This window comes from Lontra canadensis, unplaced genomic scaffold (assembly GCF_010015895.1).
Source record: "Lontra canadensis isolate GAN:19392208 unplaced genomic scaffold, GSC_riverotter_1.0 scaffold173, whole genome shotgun sequence".
Classification (NCBI taxonomy): domain Eukaryota; kingdom Metazoa; phylum Chordata; class Mammalia; order Carnivora; family Mustelidae; genus Lontra; species Lontra canadensis.
Window position 1 is genome coordinate 2,142,015 of NW_022631167.1, and position 11,010 is coordinate 2,153,024.

Here is an 11,010-nt window from a genome sequence, read left to right on the forward strand (position 1 = left end):
ACTCTGTGTTCTGGCCAAATATGCTTGCCCCCATATCTTTCATGTTCAACTTTAAAAATACTTGAAGGAAGCTGTTGTGTCTTTTTCTAGCTTGTTCTAGTTCAGGCTGTGTGTGGCAGTTCCTGCAGCCATTCTGCATGTGACATGCTTCTGGACTCCCCGATTTTCTTCTCCTTTGGACACATTTTGCCTTGTCAATGTCCTTCCTAGTGTATGGCACCATTCTCTGAACCAAAACCCTAGGTTTGGTACATTCCATGTTGAGAAGAGGTAGCACTATTGTCTTCTTTTTATTTTGAGGAGAAGTGGGGGATTGTGCTTAAGTGTCAGAATTTACATTTGTCCCTTAAGATTCAATCTCACTTTTGCCTGCTCATATCCTTTTGGACCCTGATTTTATTATCTAACAAATTAGCTATTCCTTTCAGCTTTAGTTCATCACAACATCCAGACACATGCCAATTAATGTTTTTAGCCAGGTGACTCATCAGAATGTTGAGCAGGCCTAAGTTCTGATACAAGCTACTAGTGAAGCCCTGATAGAACAAGGACATCGAAGTCCATGACGAAGGTCAGGGAATTGCCCAGGGAAGGGCTGGTCTTAGGCACAGTTATGGAAGTAGATGGAGGTTTCTTTCAGATCTACTCTTGCTTTAAATGTTCCTCTCCCCTGTCCTGCCCTGTCTCCTGAGTCCTTTCTCCTATACACAGTGGCAGGCTTCCTCAACCTGTGACTTCATGTCACTGTCCTTCCTGTACATACAAGTCCCCGTGCTGCCCTTGTCTTTGAAGGAAGATTTTTAGTTTGGCTTTCTGATGACATCACATGTGGAGTGGGGTCAATGGCTGGAGACCCCAAGTGTGTCTCCTGTCCAGGTTTGCATTTTAATGAGGGGAGATGGCTTAATAACCCTAAGAAATGCCTCCAAAGGAAAAGCTTCATGTTTTAGTAGAATCTTGGGGTGGAGCTTAGGGAGAGGGAGATAGTGGCCTTTTAAAAGGACTCCCCGCAGTGTTCCTTATATCATGCTGGACCAGAGTCATAAATGAAGTTGAGTTAGTATCCAGGCATATTTTCTGCTGCTGAATTCTCTAAGACATGTATCCTCCTTTCTCCACCAGCACTGAAGGAGGCTGGGTAACTAGTGTTATGGTTATCATCACCGTCTGGAGAGTCCCTCTGCTGGCTTAGAATCCTCACTTCACCCCGCACTAATTAGTGTGACTTTGGTTCTAGGCCTTGGTTTCCTTATCTGTAAAATCAAAATCATAGCAATGCCTTTCTTATAGAGTTATATTTAATGAGGTGACATATAGCTGTGCCTTGTCTATATGAACCATCAGCAGCTATTAGGGGCTGTCATTATTCTTTTTCCCAAGATCATCAAATTTCCTCTTTTAAGTGCTTAAAATGTTAACATGTGAATTTCTTCTTTCTCTTTCTTTTCCAAATTCCCAGTCAGCTTATAGCCACAGTCACTTGTGGCTTCTCTTCGTTGGGTCCCACCCCCTACCACATTCACGATCTCCTTAGTTCCTCTGGAAATATCGAATGTTTCTATTACCTTCTGATTTTATGTAATTACTCTTTTAAAAAGTCCTTGTGGCTTCATAAGAATTCAACGTTAGCACTTGGCACTTGTAGCAATTAGTGACATTTAATTTCTCTACTTCAGTATGGAAAAAGAGATGATATATGTGGATTTTAAACGGGGATAAAAGTTACCCTGAAAGTGAATGAAAGAAAAGTCTTGGCAGAGATAACTTGCCTTTTTTTTTTTTTTTCCTGAATCTTTTTTTTTTTTTTTTTTAACCCCATGAGTGACTTCCTTCTTCCCTTGAAATACTTTCCCTACTTACTCAGGCAAAATGAAGGAAAGTAGGATGGATTGAAAACCATCTGAGGTGGGTGGGATATTATAGGTTTGAGGGGGAAACCGTATTAGCTTAAATTATGAAGGCCTTCAACTTCTGGCCTGGTTCCTGAACACTGCGTCTTCCTCTTGCCTGTTTCAGTAAATGGTTTCTATTCTCTGTATCAGTCATTCTCATGACAGGCTTCATGATGGCCACAGCTGCTTACAAATGACTTTGCTTTCATAGCCGTTTCCATTCTCCCAAGCTGCAAAAGCTGCTATCTCCATGGGGATTTTCCCAAAAGGACGTAGCAGAGTTTAGAGGGCCATACGTATATTTTGCATATAATTTACATATGATTTGCAGTCTGTTCTAAGGCAGTTTCAATTTTGTATATCTTACCTACTGGCAATCTTTTTCTCTTGTTCTTACATCTGCCCTGAGAACCTGTGCCCAGACATAGGTAGGCACAAGAAGGGTGGAATAAAGCACTAGAAAGAGTGAGGGGATGGGTATACATAGCAAACATCTTGTTGGGATCCAGAATGGTCCCTGGATCTAGCTAGGGCAGCATTCTGTCAGGGCGTGACATCTAGATGGACACGTCCATTGCTTTCAAATTTTTGGTAATTTTTTTTTAAGGCATTATAGTTCCACAGGAATTCAGTGTTGGCAATTCTCAATATCCCACCTGTCAAAGGCTCTTCTGAGTCTACCTCCTGTTCCCTACCCTCCTCCAGTAGGTGAACTTTTATGGAGCTGGCTTGAGTCTTAATTGAGGATTTATTCAAATCCAGAGCCCATGGTGAGACTGTTGTGAAAGATGTTGTCCCTTTTGCTTCCCTGAGTCCCTGCTCCAGGCCATTCTTCTCTGGAGCATCACACCCAGAATAAATGCCAAACTCCAGACCCAGCCAGATGCTAGTCCCAGGGCCGGCTATGTAGTCCAGAGGGCTGCAGCTGACCCTCTGTTTCTGTGGTTGATGGGAAGGCCAATCTTCCTTTTTCCCCCTTCCTCATCAGCCACACAGATAACACACACCCAGCATAGATTCCTTTTTTTCCCTTACTAATTATATCCTTCTCAGTTAAGATTTTTTGAGCATTATTTTCTGTATCTATATTTGAAAGCCACATAGTTCCTTTTTCTTTTTTGAATATAAAATTTTATTTTAATGTTGAATATGATGGGAAAAAAAGAACCTCCAAAATACCTTAATACTTGTCCCATCTCTCCCAGTTAAGACTCAGTCCACGAGCCCCTTTTTCTTGGAGGGTTCATGGACTTACCTTCTTCCAGGAAGTGGCTGTGATACACCCTCATACTTGTCCTGACTTTCTCACAGACATTAGTCCTATATTTTAAGATACATCGTAGACATTTTTGCTTGAGTGATTCTTCTGTTTCCTCAACTCATCGTGCCTAAAACCGAACTCATCATGGCCCTCACCCCCCGTTCATCTCCCACCGCACCCCACCCCCCGTTCATCTCCCACCGCACCCCACCCCCCATTCATCTCCCACCCCACCCCACCTTCCTGCTTCTGACAATGTTCGCTCAGCCTCCCATCCACGCCTCCCCCGAAGCATCTCGTCGGTCACCCAAAGCCTGTTGGATCCTCTTTTTCCTTTTCCTCCCCACTACCATGATTCTAATCTAGACCCTCTGCCTGTGACTGATCTTTCTGCCACTGTCTCTTTTCCCTCTCATCTATCCTGTCCGCACCATTGCCAAAGCAATCTTCCTCAACATCATTTTCCCTGGGTCGTTCCCCTGCCCATGAGCCCTCACTGTGTCCCATCAGCTGTAAGATCAAGTCCATTTTCCTTAGCCTTGAAATTCAAGGCCTTCCTCCAGTGGTTCTTATTCTCATCCTTAAGATCACCTTTCATTTCTTCCTTATATGAACTGTTTATATGTGTCTGTTATTATTTGAATAGCATGTATTACACGCCAACCATGTGCCTGGCAGTGTCCTAGGTGCTCCGGGAGCACTGAATAGGGAAGTCCCTACAAATTCACTCTGTGGTCCTGGGAGCTGGGGGTGTTACCTGGAGTGTCCTCCATCTCTCTAAATCCTAAACCATCTTCCAGTATGTGTTTCAAATCTCACTTTCCTCCTAAAACCTTTCCTGTACATCCAGGGCCCTCCTTATAGTCCTGTGGTCTTTATTGCCTGAATTCATCATTTGACAAGTAGGAATGACCCATTCATTCATTCATTCATTCATTCCTCATTCAGTCACCAAACAGGTACTGAGCACCAACTGTGTATCAGGCATTGTGCCCGCTGCTGGCCCACACGTCAGTGTGTTTTTATGGCATAATAAAAATAAAAATAATAATCCTTGTAAAGCCCTTACCATGTTCAAGCCCAGTTGTATGTATATTCACTTATTTAATCCCCAGAGCAACCTATGAATTTGGCATTGTTGTTATCCAGATTTTGCAGATAGGGAAATCAAGGTGCAGAGATGTTGAGCAACTTTACTGCAGTCATAGCAGTAGGGTTCAAATCTGGCTCTGAAGACCTTGATCTTAACCCCTATACTTCACTCTTAGGTGCCAGTAATATATACCGTATGCATGTTTATGTAAATATAAACACATAACATCTTCCCACTTAGACTCTGAATTCCTAGAGGTTAGTGACCGTCTATCATACTTTCTGTATCCCCACTACCTCATCCAGTCTTTGCATATGGCAGGTGCTTGAATCACGTGGTTGGTGGATTGTTGGTTCTTCCACTCATTTGGAGGGAGCACCTGTGATTTTCAGGGAGGAGTGTCTGGGGATAGAAGGGGACAGAAATAATTTCAGAATAGACCTAGATACTCTGGAATTCCTGACTTCCAGTTCTTAATTCTGTAAGCTTTGAGGATAGATTTGGACAAGAGCTGGCACTGATGTAAAAGTGCTTCAAAGGGGAATAAAATTTCCTTCTCCAAAAGTAAAACTTAACCCATTATTATGGTTGCATCGTTTCTCCCTCTCACCTTCCTGTTTCTTGTCCATTTTCCTTCATTGCCTGCAAAACCAGTTTTAACATCAGGATCCCAGATGCATTGGCCTAATATTTCTATTTAAGATTCTCATAAGTTGAAGAATAGGAACATTGGAGTTGCAATCCTGCAGCTACATATGTAGCTTAATAAAGCCTAATAAGTACATATTTGAATTTAAAAAACACAGGCGGTGGGTTATTTGCATTTTAAAAGTATTCCTTCTTTTACAAAAGGATCCACTAAAGGGCTCCATTAACCAATTCCTCTTAGTGCATTTATCATACAATTTAATTTACCAAAATTTGATTTATATGCAACTCATGGTGAGCATGGGAATCACGTGGGCAACTTGCTTAAAATTCAGATCCTTCCCCAAACTCTTCCCCAAGATTCTAAGGTATTAGATTCCTCAGTTGGGGCCCAGGATCTTCACTGTTAGGAAGCATCCCTAGGTTGTTGATGTAGGTGGTCAGTGCAACACGCTTTGGGAAACGTGACATTAAAGAAACACATGCGGCCCCTAGACGGGGCTCCTCTTCTCCAGGGCTTCTCATGCCCCTTAGGCCAATTGTCCTGTTTACTCTTCATTCAGTATGTTTTTTGAAATCTCTATTTGAGTCAAAAAGGGAAAAGGCTATACCGCTTCTCCTTCTCTGAGCTGTTAAACATCTTTCATTGTGAGTATGAAATGTTTGTCCTTTCATTTTTGAATTTGAAAAAAAAAAAAAAGTAAACTACACCCCCCAGCTGTATGTAGATAGAATTGATGTATAACACTGCGTAGGTTTAAGGTGTACAAGATGTTGATTTCATACATTTAAATTCTGCAGAACGATTACCACCTTAGTGTTTACCTCTCCATCCTGTCAGAGAATCCCTGTTTTTTGTTTGTTTGTTTGTTTTTTGTGGTGAGAACATTTAAACTGTACTTTCTTAGCAACTTGCAAATACATAATACAGTATTATTTTCTTTTCATTTTTACCCCCTTCTTTTACTCTTAGGTATCTCCTTGGATCTTCTTATTTTCATTTCTCAATTCTTACAACCCTCCTGTGAATTAGCCATCTTTCCATACACCCTACCTGGCTGCCTCAGCCTCTCTCTCCCCTTTAGTGCTCTTGATGATGCTGAGGGCTCTGGCTTGGTCCAGAAATACCAGGCATTTGAGGAATAGTGACACTGCTGAGGTTTCTCTTAGCCAAAGGTAGGGCCCTTTGTTCTCTCTCCTTATCATCTTTTCACAAAAAGGGCCAAAAAAATTTTTTAAACTAAACAAATCATGAGAACGACTTACTTTGGCATGATTCCATTCCTCTGTGAGTGTTAATCCAGGGCCTTGAGAAATGAATGCCAGAAATGTGCATTTAAAATATGATTATAGTTTAATGAAATTTGTTTAAAAACTAGATTCCACGACATTTACGGCATGTTTATCTATGTATTTAATATATCATTGATCTTTTAAAAAGTCAGTTGCTTGACCCATATTTTCCTCTGATTACTTTTCTAAATCTCTTGTAATCTCCAAAAACATTTGGGGATTTCTATACTTCAGAGATTTTTTTTTTCTCCTTTATTAATCCTGTATATCCCTGAATTTCACTCTGGGTAAAGGTTCTCTGGGGTGACCTGGAGTTTGTCAAAATAATAAAAGCAATGGGAGAGCAAACTGGTGCTTCTGGATACTGGTTGGAAATCTTTTCTTTTAATAGATTTATCAGAGCTTATTTCCCCTGAAATAATGAGCTCTTAATAGCCTTGTTTGACTTCCTTAAGAACATAGCCAGAGGTTGTGATGTTTGTTCACTGGGACTTTGTGTACCTTCTTTAACCCATTCAGTGCTGGGCTCGGTCTCCCTGATCAAGGGCGGGAGACCTTCTGAGACTAGGTGGTAGGGGAGGGGGCGGGGGAGGCCATGGAGGGCAGGGGTGTGGTTGTCCCTGGGCTAAGAAAAGGTGAGAGGGGGAGGTAGTTTCAGGTTGTCTGAGAAGCCCTTTCAAGCACGAACTCATTTAATATGTCCAGCATGATTCCATTTTTGGAGAAGAGAATATAGTACCTAAAAAATAAAATTGGGCAGGAACCTCTGGATGGTGGGATTACAAAAGATTTTTCTTTTTTCTTTTCTGAAATTTCCAGTGTTGCTACAGTGACCATGTATTACTGCAAAAAGCCATTTAAAAGAAAGAAGGAGATGTGCTTGGCCTCACCTCTTGAGTCTCCTTCCCAAGGGACCTAATCTTTAATAGATTTATTTCAAACCTAAGCATCGCATGGAGCAGTGTGGTGAGAGGAAGGCTCTCATGAGGAGACCCTGAGCAGTCCAGCCAACAAAAGGCTGTCCTCCAATGGAGGGCCGCCACTGTGTTGCCCGGCTTCTCAGCCTCCGTGTGTGCTCCTGAGTGTGTGTGAAGGCCTGCTACTCCTTCCACTTGACAACTAAGAGATGACTGCATTGTGTTAAGAATTTTAACTTTGTCTTCTTTCTTTTTTCCTTTCCCTTCCCCTCCTCACCCCTTCCGTCCTCTTTTCCCTCCTCAAGGCCTCTCCCATCTCATGATGAGCGAACAAGGTAGGTGCTTGGTGCTCACAACATTGCAGCTGCCCCGAATTGCTTGCCTTCGCGCCTCTGGCTGGCCGCTCAGAGTCTCATTGTCGCTGGCAGGCCGTTTGCTGCCTGTCCCTCCTGCTGTGGGCCAGGCTGGCAGCAGGCCACCCTGGGGTGGGGGTTACCATTCCCGATGCATCTTGGTTTCCTGTCCCCATCATCCCCTTGGCTTGTCCATTCTGCACCACCATTTGTCATCCCGGGCGCTGGCCCTGCCGGGCTGCCTCCAAGAGAGAAGCATGAAACAAGGCATGACGGCGTCGATAATGGGGGTGAATGGAGCTAATTTCCAAGCAACAGAGCGGTTAACTTCCTCCTGCTCCTCCCCGGGCCCCATGCTGGGGGCCCTGTGGTTGGAGGAGAGGAGCTGGGCTTCTCCCTGATTTTCACTCTGAGTAAAGGTTTGCTTTTTGTCTTCCCCTCCATCCCATTGCCCATTGTAATGACTTTCAGCCCCACATGGTCAAAGGAAACCCTTGGGGGTTTGACTGTTTTCAGTTTTATATAAAAGCAAAAACCACCCAAAGAACATGCTAATGTCTTCATGGCAGGATTCTAACTCATTATACACCCTGAAGAAAACTGCATATAAAGATCTGTAAATTCAGCATCTGCAACCTAAAATATTCAAATATGCAGGGAATGAGCTGTGCAGGAAATTCAGCTCAGCTAAGCACAGGGTGGGCTGTGAATGAAGCCTTTTTCTCCTAAATAAAAATTTTCCACATCATCAGCCTAAATCAGGATTTGAGAACTGAGCCTACTTAAAATTGTCTTTTCCTTCACTGTTCAATTGCTACTATTGTGTTTCTTCTGAGCCTTGGGATGATTGCCAGATTGGTCTACCTGCCTTGCCCTGACACCCAAAGACTGTACTTCAATTTCTCTTACCTGTTTCTTTGCAAAAAACACATGGGACTATGGTGCCTCTTTTGGAGGACCAAAGAAAAGGGCAAGGTGGAGTTCATCTATGTTGTCTGGTTTTTCTTGCTATTTTGAGGAGGGTGGGGCAATCCTGAAGGGTTACTCTCCTTCCCTGTTCAATTACACTGGACCCATCAGTTGGTGTTGCCGTAAAGGGGAGTATGCTCAGATCAACAAACCACCCAGGGCTGAGAGAAGTTTGTTTATGATGTCCAGGGAGCTGTGGTGGTGGGCAGTTGAGGGCATCCTGACTTGACAAGACAGCGTAATGAGGAAGCACACCTTCCCAGTAGAATTGAATCCTCCGGAGCTTAGCCAAGATCTGCGATGTGGACTCGACTTTCAATGAAGATATGGTCTGGGATAGAGTGAATTTTCAAAGAACAGAGCTGGAGACAGGAGGTCAGGTGCGTTTGGCAGTGTTAGATGGAGCTCTGGAAGAGAGTGGGATAAAGCCTCATTATCCTTGTCTGAGGATGAGGGAAGTTTTCTGCTGACAGCAGCTAACTATGAAGTACATATGAGTAGAGAGGATGCACTTGATGTCAGCCTGTTGTCTGGGAGTTTGGGAAAGTTAAGAACTTCTCTGCAAACCAGGATGCCCCAGGCTCTTTGAATTACTGGAATCTGATTGGCCTGACTTTGATAGCAAGTTCCCACATAGCTCAGTCTCCACACTGGTCTGAACAACAATGTGGAGCATCTGTATTTTCTACCTCCCCCCCACTCTCCCACCCCCTCCTCAGTTTCTCTTGGACCCCCAGCATGATGTGTACCTGAGCAGAGAATTCACACATACTCATGTATGCATGCTCTGGGCTAAGTCCAGCACTTTCTAGAAATAGAGTCTTTAAGCAATGAAAGAATGACAGACATAGCAGATAACCATGAATTACTCGTTAAAGAGATTTCCAAGAAAGGATGCAGAATTCTTCTGGGTGGTCAGTGTCTCTAAGTTTTTAAGTTGCAACTTGCAGTTTAATCTGTTTTGGGGAAGGTTCTTTGACTTCATCCCCCTCCACTCATGTTTTCCCCATCCCACTCCCTTCTCTGTTCTTGCCCTGTGACGACTGCCCAAGAAATCAACTCTGCTTCCCACCTCCACTGCTTTTCTTCCCCTCTTCCCTCACCATGAAAGAAAGATTTCTCTCTGGTTCCCACTGAATCTCCAGCATTGGTTTCTGATGCCCAAAAGTATGTCCAGGAATACTTACCTGTGTTGTATGTGTGCACCACTTGTACATGTATGTGACACTCTTCGTCGCCGTGACTCATGTTAACGGTGGGAAAATGCCACCGGAGAACTTGGCTTTGTTGAGACTTTCCCAAACCAAGTTTACGTTGGTGAAGTGTGTCCAGTTTCACATACATGTGGCTGCCCAGTGCTCTTGCATGCAGACTTGACCATGTTTCTAAGGACGGGCCTGGGAAGAAATAAATGGGAAAAGCTTAAGCGTGAAGCTGGTGAGGGCATCTGGCAAAGCTATTTTGGCTTGTTTAGGCTTCACATTGTGCATTTGTCTTGTGCTGCTTTCTCAAGATATTGTAGTGCTGTTGCTTTTACTGTTGTGAGTTTTTGTGGTGTCTGTTATATTTATTTGTGAGTCTGCAGTGTGCTGATGTTTTCCTCTCCCTGCTCTCTCTCTCTCTCTCTCTTTCTCTCACCGCCTCCGTGGTGGACACCATGCTTCCTCTACTTAACTGGACCTTCCACTTCATTTCTGTAGGTAGAAGTAAAGGTAGAGATGATTTTATTTTTCTCATTATAACTATCAATCTGCCTTCTGCAATATTCATGCCTCCAAGGGGAATTGTCGATTCTGATGAATACAGTCCAGATTATAACTGAGTGCTTTTAACAACAACTAAACAAATAAATAAATAAAAAGCCAATGCTATCATTTCCCTTCAGTGCACTTCATGTTCGGTGGTTGGGGTTCATTCCGAGTTGGCCTGCCTCCCTCTGAATCCAGGATGGGACTTATCCATTATGACGTGCTATTTCTAGCAGAAACGGGGGACTCTGGAAGTAGTTATGCAGAACTATTTCACTTAAATGTGGAATTGTCTGAGATTCTCTCCCGGTGAGTGTTCAGAGGAACAGGGGAGATGTGAGATGCCATACTGTTGTTTCCATTCCTTGAGACATCTGGAATCGAGACCATCATCTGTGAGGGAAGGATGATAAGAAAGGGGAGAGGATTGGTGTATTGCTTGAAATTTAATGTGAAATTTGGGGGATACGTATGTATTGCTGTTTTATCTTCTGTGTTTCTTGCATTTGGGGGGGTAGAAATGTCCTGACTGGGGGCAATGGGCTAAGAAGGGTGGGACCGAACAGAGCTGTGGAAGGACACAGGAATGACAGTGCACTCCATCTGAAAAGCATGGAGAAAGGTAACGCTGGACTGTCACTTCCAAAGTCTACCTTTGCCAGGTAGGCAGGGAAAAGGAGAGGCACAGAGAGGGTGGGCTTGCTCCAGTGCTCTGATGGGGCTTTCGGCGTCACACCTTTGGGGAGAGCACAGCTCACTCCTTCACTCAGTCAAAGCTGTCAGAGACCCGAACCCCAGAACATGGCTCACCAGCTCAAGTTGGATTAGCTGGGCAG

At 43.6% G+C, this 11,010-nt stretch overlaps 1 protein-coding gene across 1 annotated transcript in view; it reads left to right on the forward strand.

Annotated features, from left to right (window-relative positions):
- Window positions 1–10,138, forward strand: part of LOC116860279 (neurexin-3-like) — a gene marked incomplete at its 3' end in the record, with an annotated part of 54,267 nt that extends 44,129 nt beyond the window's left edge. Inside the window, exons 3-4 of the mRNA XM_032846265.1 lie at window positions 7,410–7,439; window positions 10,127–10,138. Of these exons, the coding sequence (XP_032702156.1) occupies window positions 7,410–7,439; window positions 10,127–10,138 (42 nt within the window). The remainder of the gene's footprint in view (window positions 1–7,409; window positions 7,440–10,126) is intronic.
- Window positions 10,139–11,010: the final 872 nt, after the last annotated feature.